Raw genomic sequence first — 17843 nt, 5'->3', positions numbered from 1 at the left:
ATATATTCAATTTATAATAATTTATAGGATAATAATAAACAAAATGAACAAAGAAAAATGTGAGATAATCAAGTGGTGTCATAGAGAGATATAAAGACAAAAAATATACTGTAAATCAAAAGTGTTGTAAGAACTTATTGTACCTGTAAGGTTATCCTATTACATTAGTCACAAATGTAGTATTTTTTTTTTTTTTGATGTAAGGAGTAAAATTCATAAATGCTGAAAATGAGTAAAGTCTGCTGCAAGGTCAAGAAGAAACCCGCTGCAAGGTCAAGAAGAAACCCAGTTGGGGGAGGCTCTCCCCGCCGGCACAATGATCAAATATTGACAAGCTGAAGAAGCTAATTAAAATATGAGCTACTGTACGATTGACAACTGAAAAATATATATACAGAATGGAATTTGAGAATTAATTAATCAATGAAAGACATTAATTAAGGCTTGCTTAGATAAAAGTTAGGAACATGGTTTTGAGAATTCTAAAATACAAACATAAAACGAAGATCTTAGGATTTTTCACTTTAGACTTCTAATTAAAAACTAACTCAGCTCGAGGCAACGATTGTCTCTACCTTATATATTTTATTTTTGTAATATCTTTAGAAAAGATATAGTAAAAGTACTTGTGAATTTTCTCATTGGTATCTAAACATGCACTAAGAGGATAGCTCTGCATATCGAGTGACTTTGTTCTTACTTCATCATAGCTAGAAAAGGTTCCTTTGAGTCCACCCGAAAAGCAAAATTTTCCAGACCATAGTCTACTGCCCTGTGCGTACTCCATCTGAGTGTCAGGAATTTTCCTATTATTTTAGCGTCTTCTCGAGTTTCAGTTAAATAGGAAGTCCCTGCTTGAGAAATTCCACTACATCATCTATGTGGATAAATATTAATTTGTTGATTTTATTATAAGATAAATATTAATCCGTATTAATTTTTTAAAGTCTGAATTTTATTTAAAGGATTGATTTCTCCCAATAAATATTGTTCCTGAAGGCATGAATCAGACATCAAACCCATGATAAGGTGATTAAGAGATAAAATTCTTTATAAATCATATCACATTATTTTATTAAATACTTTTTTCATTTAATTTTTTAATCAATATCCTAAAAAAATACTGATTAGGAGGACTTTAATTATAAATGTCAATCAAGGCATTAGAACCTTGTCTCCCTTTACCCTTTTCAAATTACTAGATATAATTAATTCATAATAATGTAACAAAAAAAAAGTGATTAATCGCTAACCAACACGAATTGTGTGTACCCAGGTATATATCACGTGCCTAGTAAGTTTTATGAGCATACCATAAACCGTTGCAAATTCTCCTGACCAAACCAGCCAGCATCAATATTTACTTTCATAGGGTCCTGACTCCTGGGCACAACTGGAGTACTTAATTAGCTAATTATTAGCTTATCACAGATATGCAATAATTATAAGAGCAGGTGACATTAGCCAATAAATAGGAGGCTAGTTTAGTACTTTCGTTCCCGGCTCGTAACTGGCCGTTATAAAAAGGGTGAATGCTCCACGCTATAAGTTGGTCATATAATCCAGCGAATTTCTTCTCACGCACTCTTCTGATTTTTTCAGGAAAAAAAAGTACGGTAAGATAAAGCCCGCAGCTATTCATCTTCTCTCGTATTATCTTGTATAGTTTAATTATTTAATTAATTTATCATGGCAAACAATCTTCTCCTACTACACTACTTTGAGTACCAAACGAAGAATCTCTGATCTCTCACGCTCTTAATTTCACAAACGTACGGTGTATCTTTGCTAAATTAGTTATAGTAGCTAGTCTTAGTACTGTTATCGTTGTCTCTGATCTTCATCTTTCTCCGTCTTTAAATTTGTAGCTTCAACATTTATAGATCATCACAAGGATGCAATTCAATGTATTATTAATAAGTGACTTCATTTGATTGTTTTTTTTTTGCTATAATAAGACATGCAAAGTGTTATTTAGATTGAATTTATTTTCTATTTAATGAACACACAGTGGCGGTGAGCATGGAAAATGCAAGCACGTCTAGCTTAGCGAGAACGAAATCGGATCAGCTACTGGAGACGGTGGCCACAACAGCTGAGAAGTCGCCACCTTCGGCGGAGGGAGGCGGGGTCCTGTCAAGGAAATCGAGCTGGAGGATGACGGCGTCGTCGCCGGGTGGCGGCGGTGGGAGAAACACATACATAAGGAAGGCAAGGAGCGCTCAGTTGAAGGTAGAGGTGGACGAGGTTGGCAGCGGCGTGGCTCTTAGCCGAGCTTCCAGCGCCAGCTTGGGCCTCTCATTCTCCTTCACCGGCTTCACTCTCCCTCCCGATGAAATCGCCGATTCCAAACCATTCAGCGACGATGATATCCGTAAGTATAATTTCACACGCTCATAATTAATCATCTGCTTTTTTTGTTTTGTTTTATCAACAATCTCACGATATAATAATTTAGCCGTTAATCGCTAGTTCATTACTTAATTAAAATTTGTTAACTTATTATACTAGTATATTCAAACAATTAGTCTGCAAAAAAAAAAAAAAACAATTAGCTAGTAATACATTTATTTCCCATACGAAGTTTTGCCATATCTTCACAGCTAGACTATGTGGAGAATGGCTTACATGACCATAACCTTTCTAAATGTTCACGAGTTTAATTTGATATGCTACGTTTTGTTTGACATTAATTTCTGTCCTTTAAAGAACAAACGGTTAGGAATGCTCAAAAGCTTGTCTTGTGTGTCGTTACGGTAACCACAAAAATATATTGGGAGATTAAGGCTTAAGTCTATACATTGATAATGCTCAAAAGCAGTTCAGTTTAAAACTGCATGTTGTGCAGTTCACAATCTCACTAGTTAAAGTTAATTATATAAGATAATCATTTAATAAAATAATCAAAGGTCCAAATTGATTCTCTATCCATTGATGATAAGAGTGTCTATAACAGTCCAGATCGATGTGGGTGATTAATTGCTTTTCTTTTCTACAAATGACAATACGTGTGCATCCAGAACTACAATAGTAACCTTTGTGTGATGACAAAACAAATGAAGCAATAATGTTGCTTTTCTGGTTGAGTGTTTAATATTTTCATTTTTAAAAATTATAAATTTAGATTATTTTATTCAAATTGTTTTAGAAAAGACCTTTTCATAACATAAATCAGGTAATCCAAAGTAGTAAAGTGAAGTATATAGTCTAACTCCCTATGTCTCAGGGATGATTAAATTGACCTTGATACTCTGATTTAATGATCAGTTTCTCACCCAACTAGTGAAAAATCACGTGTGCATATTGAAATACGATCTAATCCGCGAGACTACATAGTCTTTTAGCCTCAAGTACAATGTGGGTAGAGGTTAAACATGTGTGGATTAGAATACAAAACAATCCAAGACAATACACAAATAAATAAAAAGTTTAATTTTGATATATTATTAATTAATATATATTTTTACTTTTTTTATTGACAATATGCTTAATAAGTTTAGCTACCTACGTTAATAGTTGTAAGATATACATATGACAAATATACCACTAACAATGCGTTAAAATTAATTAAAGAAAAAAATTAACATCTATTCGAAGCGTATACATCTCATTGGATAATAGAAAAAAAATGTAATAAACATTAAACAATGCAATAGTTAAGAAAAAGACATTAAAAGCAAAGGATGCAGAACTATCAAAATTTTCATTTAAATTGATAAAAGTCATAAAAGTTAACAGAGGCAGGAAAGTACGGTCTGTTTGACTTACTCATAAAATTTGGCGGAGCATTGGTTGTTTGGTTTTTTGGAAACGATTGTTTGGTACTACGGCAGCGATGTGAAACTTATTGGTCCATCCCAATGACTAAAAGAACGTTTCCTTTTGTCCCAAATTAACACAATCAAACTTTGCACATTTCAACTTAAATTCCCATACAATTAAACTCAAGAACTCTGTTTTTTTCTTACATTTTCCCCCTTTATATAACCAAGAAATTTGATTAATTTAACTAAAAATCTATTGATAGATGAAATAATAGGGTTTGAAAGATGGTCCAAATTAATTGATGCTGTTTTACTACAGAGTTTTGTTATTTGCAATTTGATATATTAGTTTTGCATATTTATTGATCGAAAAATTAAAATAAAATAGTGCACGTTTAACTTTATGCATTTAGATCTATTATAGAAACAAAAACAATGTAAAAGAATAATATACAAATAACAATAGAAAAATTGTGTTTTTAATTCTTAAATTTTTATTTGACCACGATTTTGGTTCTTAAACAATTTTTTTGTTTGATTTTTTATTTCTACCATTAAGTCTCTCCATGATGACGTGACAATTACATTTTATGACATTTTTTTTTCAATTATTTGGCTAAAGTATTTAAAAGGCATTAAAAAATGTGTGACGGATTCTGCAAACACTAACAAAAAATAAAAGAAAAGAAAAACACGAAGAACCTTCTCTCTCTGGGTGTTTAAGTTCATGCTCCAATTCTTATTTTTATTTTTATTTTTTAAAAGACAGCATTCATGCCGTTGTCTCATAACGTTTACCAGGATTTATCTGCATGAAATGTAAGTTCTCGTCAAGGCTAGGGGTTCAACACTAATAGAACATGTATTTTCTTTCTTCTTTTTCCTATCTAATGTTAGTTTTTCTGGGGGTTCAATTTATGCTTCCTAGTAAAATATCACTAAATACCACTATCGTAAAGTTGAACCTCTCTTGACTTCCATCCTTGTCAGTGTCATGTCTTGTTAGTCTCACCTGTTTTCAGTTACGTGGAGGTGTCTTGGTCGGGTCCAAACCAACCAACATCCTCTTAGCGCAAATCCGTGAATAAGGGTCCAAAAAACAAGTGACTCGTAGTTATTCCCCGAACCGAAAATAGTGTTATATATATGTCCTAGAGTGTGGTTCAGTGCTTGTCTTTATGAATCACTTGTTATGCCTAGCTATGGTCCCCCCAATCCTCACACCTACATAGTAACGTGGTTCTAATTAATTAATTAATTAATATAATTATCATTTCATGCATGCTCAGTGTACGTCTATTTCTCCCTAGTCTGCATTCATGGTACTGTTTTATTTACTTGGATATGACTTATGCCCAAACTAAAATTCTTTAATTTATCGAAAGCGGCTAACATTTGTTTAAGAAACATTAATGATATATTACACTTTTTAATATTTTTTATCCGTAAAAATTAAAAATAATATCAAAATTTATAATAATTCACACATTTTACTTAAGTTAAATCTCTTTAATATTACACTCTTAGTATAAATAAAATATTTTTAACTTAGTGAACTAATAAGGAGAGATTTTTCATTTAAGAAGCTTATAATTATTGCTTTCACATTTAATATGTGATTTTTTACTTCTCAACATGTTTCCAAACATGCTATAAACTAATAAATTGTTAATAATTTTATCAAAACAATGGATTGCTATTTGATTTTTGTGTGTAAAATGACGACACCCATGCATGATCTTATTCAAACTATCTAAACTCTCGTACCATTAGGTTGATTCTACTCGGTGGATTGATATTTGATTGGTTTAGGTTTCTCTTTGTCTTAAAATAAAATAAAATTTATTTTAAACTAATGAACATATTTCTTATATGTATCTAAATCATTTAACTTGTAAAATTTTATATTCCAATCCAACTTATGACAGAGTAGAAAGGATTGATTCTGATGTTTTACCACAAACAGACACTTAGATTCACTAGATTTGCATTTTTCCTGATTTGTTGACTATCTTGTGCCCATCTTTATAACTAACAATGTGGGGAATATGACTCATCTTTATAACTTGTTGACTGCTATATATCTTGGTCCCCATTCCTCAACGACAACTAGCTAGGTTGTGCCTGGACCCAATCTTCCTTTTTTGTGGGAGAGCATGTTGTCTCATTCTTGGGCCCCTTCATTAAATTTCGGCTTGACTTTATTCACCACTGCATGGAGTTAGCTTGACTAACTTTATCAAGTGTCATGATTAGTGCTCGATACCAACTTGTCCTGTATGCCTTAATTCTATGGAATCATGCAGTACACATGATATATATGATCCCTTTGAAACTTCCAGCATCCATGTATACGGTTTAAACAATCAACTTCACTTATATTGCCGTGTGTTTGTTTGAGCAACACATACTCATGAGTCATGAACATGCATTTTCTAATTTTTAGTACAATAATGCAATATGTGAAGCTACGTACTAATTAACTGCCTGGTGCTCTTGCATGATGAAGGACATTCTTTTTCCCTCCTTGTGAATGAATTGTATAAAAAGGGTTACTATGTATATTGCAGCGGAGGATATTGAAGCTGGAACTCCTAAGCCAAAGTTTCAGACGGAACCTACTCTGCCAATATATCTAAAGGTAATATACCTTTTATGTGTCAAAAATTAACTATGTTCCTCTTCATTCCCTGCCTGCACCTACCTCTGTCGGTACTGTTCAAACCTTCAATAGAGCATGAGTTTGATTTAGTGCTATATATGTATTTATTTGGGCAGGCAACGATGAAGCTTCATTTAGCGATCAACACCACCAATAGAACATGTTACATGGCTATCAATATAGCATGGTCAGGTTCAGTCTTGTACAAAGTTTCATTCCATGTGATGTCAATGTACAAGACTACCCCGTAAATGATTAGTAATACAGTAGATACAAGTACAACAAATGCCTAACTTGGTGCTAAAATTTTCTGAATTTTTTCTTTTTTGATGCCTCCGACAGGGCATCAACACATTAGTTTTATTTCTCATACGCTTGAAAGACCTAGGTTCAAGATTGGAACCTTTCTGGCTTCGAGGATTTAGCTATATGTGAGGCTTAATAACATGGTTTGGCAGAGAAAAAAGGGTATGAGTATGACTAGTTAGACAAAAAATTTGAAGGAAAAAAAAATGCCTTCGTGCATTGAGCTTCCTTTTGTGCTTTATTTTAAGTTATATCGTGTGTTTGTGATGGATCCCATTAATTGAGATAAATTCTTATTCTGCAATCTGCAGTTCACAGATGTGACATACAAAGTAGTGATGAAAGGCATAACTACAACTAAGGAGAAGGATATCTTAAAGGGGATCACTGGTTCTGTAAATCCTGGGGAAGTTTTGGCATTGATGGGTCCGTCAGGAAGTGGAAAGACATCTTTGTTAAATCTGCTTGGAGGAAGGTTGATTCAATCCACAATTGGTGGCTCTATCACTTACAATGATCAACCTTATTCCAAGTTCCTAAAGAGCAGGTAAAAATCCTACTAATAACTATCTGTACTGAAACTGGGAAGGTACTTAAAATACATAGAATGAATTCTTAACAAGTCAAATATTATAAATGTAGCAGGAAAACTCGCTGACTTTTATACGATCAAAGGTTTTTTAATCAAGAGTCAATCAGATGGAAATTGTGGTTATGGTAGCCCCACAATTTTGATGGTTAGAATTTTTTCTTATATCAATTTTGATGACAAATTTTTACATGGTCTGAGACAAACATAGGGGCCATCAGATAATAAAAAATAAATAAATTCTAACCATCTGGTTTATACCATAGTACCATACTTACATTAAGAATGCATTTGGCAGGATTGGATTCGTGACACAAGACGATGTTCTGTTTCCTCACCTTACTGTAAAAGAAACATTGACTTATGCAGCCCGCCTAAGATTGCCAAATACATTAACGAAAGAGCAAAAGGAAAAACGAGCTTTGGAAGTCATTGATGAGCTGGGGTTGGAGAGGTAAATGCTTCCATCCATGACAATTAGCATCTCAATTATTATGAGCAAAGTCATAATCATTTGTGAGCCCTTGTGAGTGATAAATTTTATATATAAATTGTAAAAAACAATCAGTGTAATTCGGGTGTATGAAAACAGGTGCCAAGACACTATGATAGGAGGTTCCTATGTTCGAGGAATATCTGGTGGAGAGAGGAAGAGAGTTTGTATTGGCAATGAGATCATAATCAACCCTTCACTTCTGTTTCTTGATGAACCAACTTCTGGTTTGGATTCTACAACAGCGTTAAGGATAGTTCAGATGCTACAAGACATAGCAGAGGTATTTGTCCTCATTCTTCCCTTTGAGTTAAATGAACTAGCATCCAACCACCTCAATTTAAACTTACAAATGAATGTTATAGTTTATTTTAAAAACATTATATCAAAGAAAAAGTCTTAGATCTCTTTCAAATAACTCAAAAAGAGACAATTAAACTTTCTAAATTTTACACATTTAGGTTAGTAGTATCGACAATGATATATTGACACCCCTTAATTACAAACATCTATTTAACACTTCTTATTTCTCTTTATCTCTCTTTCCTTATCACATCATATAACTTATCATACCTACAGTAATTATAAATGGACAGTCCTTAATTACAAACACTTTTTGATACCCCTTATTTCTCTTCGTCTCTTTTTTTGTTGCATTATATCACCTATTATATCTACTACTATTGAGCCTGATTGACTATCTTATTCTTGACAATGGAATCCTTTACAATTCAATTCTTGTCACATCACTTGTGGTACAGTTAGTCATTAAACTCATGACATGGAAAGATGTTAGTCTAGACAATGATTTGGTCTAATCTAATTTTATCACTAACCTTTTAGTCTTATACCAGGCTGGTAAAACCGTGGTGACAACAATCCATCAACCATCAAGCAGACTCTTTCATAAATTTGATAAGTTGATCCTTCTAGGAAAAGGGAGTTTGCTGTACTTTGGAAAAGCATCTGATGCAATGGACTATTTCCAGTTTATAGGCTGTGCACCTCTTATTGCCATGAACCCAGCAGAGTTTTTATTAGACCTTGCAAATGGAAACGTAAATGATATTTCTGTGCCATCAGAGTTAAAGGATATAGTGCAGGTGGGAAATGCTGAAGCTGAAACATGCAATGGGAAACCTTCAGCCTCAGTTGTACAAGAGGTAAATCCTCATTATTAGTTTTGACATCATTTAATTTTAGAGTAAAATTTTCACATCTGATTTCATTTGAACTTTAACAGTATCTGGTGGAGGCATATGATTCTCGAGTCGCAGAAATAGAGAAGACAAAGTTAATGGTTCCTGTCCCTCTTGATGTAGAACTGAAGTCTAAGGTTTGTTCTTGTAAAAGACAGTGGGGAGCAAGTTGGTTTGAGCAATTTTCCATATTATTTTCAAGAGGATTCAAAGAACGGAGGCATGACTACTTTAGCTGGTTAAGAATCACCCAAGTTCTAGCCACTGCAGTCATCTTAGGATTACTCTGGTGGCAATCAGATGCTAAAACACCTAAAGGTTTGCAAGACCAGGTAAAAACTATTTTTGCCAAGAGCCTAATCCCTATTCTTAAAAGGCCATAATCAGATTTTAACTTCGAGCATAAACATGAATATGTATGCTAACATCTTCATTCTTCACTTCAGGCCGGACTGCTTTTCTTTATTGCTGTGTTTTGGGGATTCTTTCCTGTGTTCACTGCAATATTCACATTTCCTCAAGAGAGAGCCATGCTGACTAAGGAACGAACAACCGATATGTACAGACTAAGTGCTTATTTCGTGGCTAGAACTACAAGTGACCTTCTACTGGACCTGGTGCTACCAGTGTTTTTCCTCCTTCTTGTTTATTTCATGGCCAATTTGAGACTCGGTTCAGGGCGTTTTTTCTTTAGTATTCTTACCGTTTTTCTCTGCATCATAGCAGCTCAGGTATGCATTGCATCTCACAATTCAACTATTAAGAAAACAACATAAAACAAAACGGCCTATAGTTCTAATGACGACTGGTTGTGAAGCAGGGTCTTGGACTTGCTATAGGGGCTACACTTATGGACTTAAAAAGGGCAACAACTTTGGCTTCAGTAACTGTGATGACTTTCATGCTGGCTGGAGGGTTTTTTGTGAAGGTAAATTTAATTAACATTTTTTTTTATTGGACTACAAAATCCTCATTTTCTGACATATGTTCAATAAATTTGTTTAAGGGAACAAATTGACTTATTGGACCTCAAGTCAGATCACATTTTTCTTAAAAAAATCAAAAACATATTCTCAATTAATAGAAGCTATTGAATATTAAATAAATGTCATAATTTAATATGAGAACTTGATAACAATGAATATGAGAAACTTCATCTAAATTTTGTAATTGTTAAATGTTACTGACTCGTGCTTTCTGAATTTGACAGAAAGTCCCCATATTTATATCATGGATTCGCTACATATCTTTCAACTACCATACGTATAAACTTTTGCTCAAGGTTCAATATGAACACATTACACCTACCATAGATGGGATCAGAATTGACAGTGGATTCAGAGAGGTTGCTGCTCTGACGGCCATGGTTTTTGGTTACCGTTTATTGGCATATCTTTCATTGCGGCGGATGAAACTTCAAGCTGGAAATTAAGAAAATTGATATTGAATGACGACTCGTAATTACTCCAAGTGAAGTGCACTCAATTTGTCTAATCTCATGTATTATTTCATTTAGCATGTTGACGCAACAAAATCATGCTGAATCATATTCTTAAAGATGCTTTTTAGAGAAGATGCTTTTTGAAATTATTTAGCTTCTTAGGATGTGTTTCATTAACTCAAGCTCGCAACTCCGGCAGTTAAGAATTAAAGGTGATTGTGCAACATATTAGTAAATTGTAACTTGTAAGTATTAAGAATTTTAGTTGATTATGCCACCAACTATACTAATCAAGTTTCAACAATAAATATGAACTATTAATCTACTTTTATCTCTGCGATCAATTTAAATTTAATATGAGTCCGTTACTTCTATTGTTGAGATTTAACACCGACTAAAGACATTGCCAATGTATTTCTTATGAAGTGTGATAATCTTTATCTTACGCATTGATTTTATGAAGTTTAGTTAGACCCTACATTTAAATTCAAAGAAGATATTAGAGTTTATTACAAATTCATTATTATGTGACGGATTATTAATTTAGTCTTCTGTATGCATGTGTGTGCATTCTTAATTTGGTCTCAAATTAAGAGTGTTACATACAAATCAAATTAAGAATATGTATATGACAGATTAAATTGGTGAAGTTGACGCATATAAGAATTTATTTAATAAGTTTTTTTTTATGTATATGGATCAAAATGAGAATATGAAACAAATATAAGGACTAAATTATACATTTAATTTATTTTTTATTTTTTATTTTGTATAACTAAAAGATCCTTAGAATTTTTAAAAGAGATAAATCTTTCCAGCAGTGAGTAAATCGCTGTAATATAAATAAGATTAAAAAATATTTTTTATTCTTACAAATTTTATTTTTAGTCTTAAAAAAAATTATTCATTTTTTATCTTCATAAATTTATAATGTGTGATTTTTTTCTGACATAAATTTATAATGTGATTTTTGTGCTCAAAGTTTAGTTTGTACTAGTCCAAACCTGACAACTTCTACAATGGGAGGTTTTGTCATTTCTCCCACTAGAAAAACTTTTTTTTAGCTGCTAGATCAGTTTATTTTAAAATTAATGGTTAATTTTAGCTGCTTAATTTCTTTTTCCTCAATTTTCCAGTTTTGTCACTTTGATTTTTCCCTTTCCTTCGAACGTTGTTGCCTGTGCAGCTGCATCTCGAACGCCGTTTGTGTTTACCGTTACCGGATCCAGGCCATCGCAGGGGGCCACCGTTGGCGAGTGGCCAAGGAAAACCTCTCCGCTACCGGGAAGGGGAAACTGCCTCTGACGTAGACGCGGAGGAACAATGATGCTAAATGGCGGAGGTGGCACGCCGGCGAGGTCGAGGTCGACGGAGGATATCTACACGCGGTCGCAGCTGTAGGCGTCGGCAGCGAACAAGGAGAGCTTCTTCACCCGAAAGATGGCGGAGAAACAAGTCGCAATTTCTTTGGGTTGTTGGGATTTGGGTTTGGACAGTGGGTGAGTAGTGTGGTTTGGACTGAATCTCCAGATTTGGTTTGAAAAATGGATTTGAAAATCTGGAGAAGAAGGAGACAGACAGTTGTCGAATGGTGGTTGTTATGGTGTTTGGTGATCGAGGTGGTGGTTTTGACGGTTGCGAAGTGGTTCATGGTGGCTGTTATGTTTATATGTATATATTCTACAATTTGTGGTGTTTTTAAATGTCACAAATTGTGTTCTAATTTCTTTTTTAATTTACGATTGTTTTCAACTCCTCAAATTTATATTTTAATAATTGAAATTAAAAAAATATCATTTAAATTTATATTCATCCAAATCAAATTTCTAATAATAAACTGAATAATTTTTAAAGGGATTAAAAAGAAATTTTAAATATTTTATAAGAATGAAAAATATATTTTAACATGTAAATATCAATTGGTAGTTAATTATTCTCATTTATAAACTTAAAATAAATAAAAAATGATTAGAAATAAAATTTAGGTGAGTGGCTTCAAATACTCATTTGCAAGCTTTTTTAAAATTAAAAGTTTCATGGATTAAAATTAGAACATGGTAAACCTTTTTAAAAGACAAAATACATACATAATGAGAGATTTAATGAAAGACTTAATTTTTATGAGTGAGAGGAGTAAATCTAAGTTACACAATATATGAATTATTAGAATTTAATGTTATATGATAATTATTTAAAAAGTTATATGACCTTTTAATAAAAATTATGACATGTATTTTAATCTTCAATAGATAAGATTTAATGACAAATATTTATTCACTTGTGAATTTTTTTAATTAGTTAGTCATGTGACAACATATATATAGTTTGGCTAATAATATTTGAACCCGAAACATAATTCATTTGTAAGAAGATTAGGGGTTTGAATTCTTCTTGTTAATGATCATCTTACAAATAAGAAGAGATAATATTTGTCATGCAAGATTAGTCTTGATTGACTATATATAAGATCCTTAAGGTATTAATTAAAGTGTGCTTTTCCTTATTTAAAAGAATCATATCCTAGTATTCAAAAATAGGAAAGAGTATATCCGGATCAGTTTAAATTAAGCATTGCAGGTTTATTGTCCTAATATACCCATCTTACAAAGGCAATTCTATCCGAATGGTGAATATAGAGAAACACTTGCAGATAAAATCGTTAGATTCAAGATAGAGAAACCCAAAGATAAATCCTGCAGCCACTCTGTGGGCCCAAAATTAACAAATTATAATTGGAACATTCTTCTTGTTTCACTATTTAAGGACTTTCCTTATGACAAAAAAAAAGTCTTTACTTTTGACCAAAGAAAAAGGTCTTTCCTTACTTGGCCTCATTGCATTGTTGGATTTTCGTGGTTTAAAATAGTTGACCAAAAAGATTATATATCTATTCCAATCCAAAGTTTGATTGTCAAATAGCAAAGACACAAAAAGATGGAGAACTCCATGAGATTAGGATTGATGGCTGTGGTTGCTGTATCTGGAAGCATGGCCTTCTTGGTTCATCAAGTCCATAAACGTATACTATCTAACTTCATGGAGAAATTTGAGTGTGAAATGGGTGGCGTCTTATACGCACATGGCCAAAAGAATTTGTGTGGTACCATTTCCATTCCTTAATTTCAACTTTAATTAACTACCATTTTCTTTTCCACTTTAGTTCTAATTAAATTCCTTGTGTAATTGAAATTAAAAGCTTATGTCATAGAGTGTTCATTTTGCGTTTGCTAGGATCAGAGAAACATCAAGCAAAGAAGAAGGTGCGGTTTGCAAAAGAAGCATTGGGAAACAATAATTGTCGTAAAGGTGATAGAATGGTTAAGATAAGGGTGCAACGGATCAAGGCTGAGGAAATTTTGGTGATCAAGAATGTTCAGAAATGGAGGCATGGGCCGAAATTAGAGGACATGATGCCTCCTAACAGGGCAGTTCTATACAGGGGAATTATGAAACATAGGAATAGGAGTATTTATGGGAGACTTCGATTTTAGGTTTTTTTTTTCAGAAAAAATAAAAACGTCTTAGTTATGGCTCCTTTGATGTCTTTACACAGAGACCCATTAAATTTTCATAATATAACAGCATTTTATAGTTGTTGTTTATATTTTTCTACAGTATCATATCATCTTTATATTTCGACCCATTACTTAATATAATATTTTATAGTTCTTTACATTTTTCTATACTATCATACTAACTCCACTATTTCATTGTCATGGAGTGGTGCCCACATCTACATGGGATTTCATCTCCATATTCTGATATACGGAAAAACATATATTAGAAAATGTCTGTTTTTTTTAAATAGATTTCAATAATTTGAGTGATTAGTCCCTAGTTCTCACTTAGGAGATATCTTGAGTTTACCCAAAAATATCTTTATTATTTTAAGCAAACCAAACATTTTTTTTCTCCAATAAAAAAACACACTATATAACATCTTAAATGAGCCTATAAGATGTAGTATGCTATGTTAAAAACACAACCAATCTAACTTGAGGCATGTGAACACACTGTCTTAAGCAAATTATCTATGTAATACGTACAAGTTCTCCAAGACACAACAAGAATTTCCCAGTATAAAAGCGAAGAAACAAAATTAGCAAGTTAATTTATTAAAGAATTTAGAGAGCACATTTTTTTCATACCTGTAATCAATTAAGTCAATACAAAAAAAATGTTTGATATTTGTCCCTTCTTGAAAAATAACCGGTCATTTAAGTACTGCCATATATAATTGTTACTCGTAATGGTTCAATGTAAGTCTTGTATTTTACTCCCCCAATTGCAAATTTGAAGAAGCTGGATTGGGGCTTATCTTTATTGCTCAAAGCCCTAAACCCAAAGGATGCCCACTTAAATTAGAATACTTGCCAGAAATGAGGCAGCAAACTTTGATAAAAGCACGAACAAGGGAAGAAATGGATTGCAATATCACTTTAGAAATTTTAATAATACCAACCACTAGCAATTTGATATGGCCATATTAATGCACCGGCACCACTAACTAGGACTTCTACAACTGTGTTGCAAGTTGCAACACACCTACTTAACACTTAACAGGGACAGTATAACCGGCCTTAATTAATGAATCATTTGAACCAATGACTCACACAAAATTGCTAATTGTTTATTATTGGTCAATAAAAAAAATACACACTGATAATCAGATGCATCATGTACTATGTAAAAAAAATACTATATGTTAGGCAATTTTATTTTATTTTTTGTCAATATCCACTTAGTTTCATTACCCTCTCTGACTCCCTGCCCAACAACATTTTCAAGACACTAAAGCTCCACGCAACAGAAGCATTAATTGTAATCTCCATCAATACTCCAAGCCATGCACTAAGCACTATTAGCCCCACAGTGATGAGTGGTGAGTGGTGACCCTTCTTCGTCTTCAAAACCACATGCACGAACCCAGCTTTTGTCAGCATCCTTTTGTTCACTTTTGTGGATCTTTTTTATCCCTTGAAGCACCCTGACAGTCAACACATGTTTTTTTCCGAAAGTCAACAATACTTTGTGCAAATTGTACAAAGAAGGTTAGTTTTTTTTTTCCCTTACTGTTCGGGCGTTTGATTGTTCTGTTGCAATATTGATTCTATTATAGTATTATCTATTATCAAAGCTTTAATTTCCAACAAAACTATAGTTTATTTTAGAAAAATGCTAACATTAAGAGTGTGTTTGGATTACGAGTGTGTTTGGATAAGGTAATTTAACTAGGTAATGTATTTTTTATAGGAAATTAAATTCTTTTTATTAAAAGTAACTGTTTGGATATTTTAATAAAATAAATTCAAAATTTTAGAATTTTAAAAGGAATTTTAGTCCGTTGAAAGAATAGAATTTTAAATTCTATTTTCAAGGGAGTGAATTTGGAAATTCCTCTCTCCGTCGCTGCCATGCCTCTCCTCCGTCACCTTCATCTCAGCGACAACTTTTTCTCCGGCCAGATCCCTCCCTGGTACGACACTAGGCAACACTTCTAATACCTTGCCCTCTCTGACAAGGAGCTCATCGGCAACATTGTGCCCGAGCTCGAAAACCTCTCTGCCCTCTTTGGCAAGAGGAATAGAGAGAACCAGTACCGCACCCAGCATCACAAATCGTAACGCCTTGAAGGGAACCTTCGTCCTTCAACATGCTCAGCGTCTTCTCCACGGTCTTAGCGTGGCCCAACCTAATGTCGCGCTGAACTCGGTTCACCTCGTCGGTGTCACCGTAGATCTTCTTCCAGCGCTGGAACCCGGAGTTGTTGAAGTACTCCCTCACCACCTCCTTGTCGTCGTCGCCCACCTCTACCTGCAACTGTCGTCGCTGCTCCGGGTCTGTTAGCGACAGCATCGCCGCCAGTGCCGCCATGAATCCCTCGCTCACCACCACGATCGTGGTCCCGTCGATGGCGCCCGAGACGTCTGCCGCAGTGGTCGTGGAGATCGGCAGGATGGCGAACGCCAACGAGAGAGGGAGTTTGGGCGATTTGTGAGAGAATCGAGTGGAAATGGCGGTTCTGCTTGGGTTCGCAATAGAGAGGGAAGAACATAGGGAGGATGAAAATGCCATTGTGATTTTGGGCGCTGTTGTAGTCAAACACAGAATTTTAAAAATAAAGAAATTTAAATTGAAGCATTTAAAATTCTCAGAATTTAAAATTCTTTAAAATTTTAAATTATCTCATCCAAATATATTAGAAGAGCAAATGCATAATTATCCGAATAAGTTATTTATTTTAAATTTTTAAATCTTATAAATATAGGTTCAAGAATTCTACACAAAAATTCACTCCCTTATTTTTCTACTAATTCTTGACTTCGAAAGTATCTTTTTCATTGATAAAAAAAAAAGTAACAATATTTGTATAAAAAATGTCATGTCAAATGCTGCAACAATATTTGTAAGCAATTTGATAAACAACCGCACCGTAGATGTTCTAACTAGCATGCTCAAGGCACTCAGTTAAGAAATTACTAAAATCAATAATTAATTATTCTAAAAATTTCTTACACTCAATCAATTAATGTATTTACATCACCTCTAAATTTTTAACTAAAGCAATCAAGTATATACTTCAAAAAAAAATTATATTAACTATATTTTAACTTGTCCATTTCACATAATAAATTTTCTTACCCTAAACGTACAAGTAGTAGTGATGTTGGGAAGAAAATGGACCGGCATCTTTCTTTTTCCTTTTTTTCTTTTTTCTCACGAGAGGAACCACGTCTTTTTTACCCTAGACTTCGTAGAATCGTTAGCCTTTAATAGGAGCTAGAAGTTTAATAACAATATAGTATTTAAGAATTTGTATTGCACAGAATAAATGTTTATTTTAAACAATTAAAAATTATAATAAAAAATACTTCTAAATATATGAATCATATAATAATTAAAATCTATAATAAATAAATATTTTTTAACATTTAAATTATTGATCATTTGTTTTTTAAAAAATAAATTTAAGTTAGAATTAAAGATATAAAAAATGATAGATTAAAAAAAAAAGTCTAAGTCCAAGCGCTCAATTGATGATAAAAACATAAAAAGATATATCAAATATATGTTAGGAGCATAATCAAATTTTGAAAATAACATGTGTGAGTGAAATCGAGTTTTGTTATTCAGTTAGAGCTTGTTAATTATTACAAGGATATCAACGGGATATTAGGAATGTATTTGAAGAATATTAGAAAGATAGTACAAGCTGTAATTTGAATAGTAGAAGATATATATATATATATATATATATATATATATATATATATATATTTGAAATTAGTTTTCAATCTTCACTATAGCTTGTTAAACGGTTAAATATATACTGTAAAATATTTAAAAGAATATAATAATTTAATATTAATAAGTATCAATTAGTAGTAT

The 17843-nt window shown here is 32.9% G+C and overlaps 2 protein-coding genes and 1 pseudogene across 6 annotated transcripts; 2 read left to right on the top strand and 1 right to left on the bottom strand.

The window, feature by feature from the left end:
- The first annotated feature begins 1495 nt into the window (after positions 1-1495).
- On the top strand, positions 1496-10586 carry LOC100796008 (ABC transporter G family member 22). Of its 5 annotated transcripts, none has more exons than XM_006604608.3 (11): positions 1496-1616; positions 2012-2374; positions 6335-6405; positions 7044-7279; positions 7620-7775; positions 7914-8097; positions 8669-8977; positions 9058-9345; positions 9460-9744; positions 9834-9941; positions 10224-10586. In XM_006604608.3, the coding sequence occupies exons 2-11, from the start codon at positions 2023-2025 to the stop codon at positions 10443-10445; spliced, it is 2211 nt and encodes a 736-aa protein (XP_006604671.1). In that variant the 5' UTR covers positions 1496-1616; positions 2012-2022; the 3' UTR covers positions 10446-10586. The 5 variants fall into 5 exon arrangements, with proteins under 5 accessions (XP_006604671.1, XP_006604670.1, XP_040868622.1 ...); XM_006604607.3 differs by having other exon boundaries at positions 1576-1611; XM_006604609.3 differs by lacking the exon at positions 1496-1616 and adding an exon at positions 6543-6613 and having other exon boundaries at positions 2304-2374.
- Positions 10587-13460: 2874 nt separating this feature from the next.
- On the top strand, positions 13461-14055 carry LOC100305471 (uncharacterized). Its single transcript, NM_001248932.2, has 2 exons — positions 13461-13554; positions 13686-14055. Exons 1-2 carry the CDS (start codon positions 13491-13493, stop codon positions 13943-13945), a joined length of 324 nt encoding a protein of 107 aa, NP_001235861.1. The 5' UTR covers positions 13461-13490; the 3' UTR covers positions 13946-14055.
- Positions 14056-15814: 1759 nt separating this feature from the next.
- On the bottom strand, positions 15815-16529 carry LOC100795483 (magnesium protoporphyrin IX methyltransferase, chloroplastic-like; annotated as a pseudogene).
- Positions 16530-17843: the final 1314 nt, after the last annotated feature.

The sequence above is a fragment of the Glycine max genome, chromosome 19 (genome assembly GCF_000004515.6).
Source record: "Glycine max cultivar Williams 82 chromosome 19, Glycine_max_v4.0, whole genome shotgun sequence".
NCBI classification, from domain to species: Eukaryota; Viridiplantae; Streptophyta; class Magnoliopsida; order Fabales; family Fabaceae; genus Glycine; species Glycine max.
Note: the sequence above shows the minus strand (reverse complement) of the source record. Positions and strands in the feature narration are given on the sequence as shown.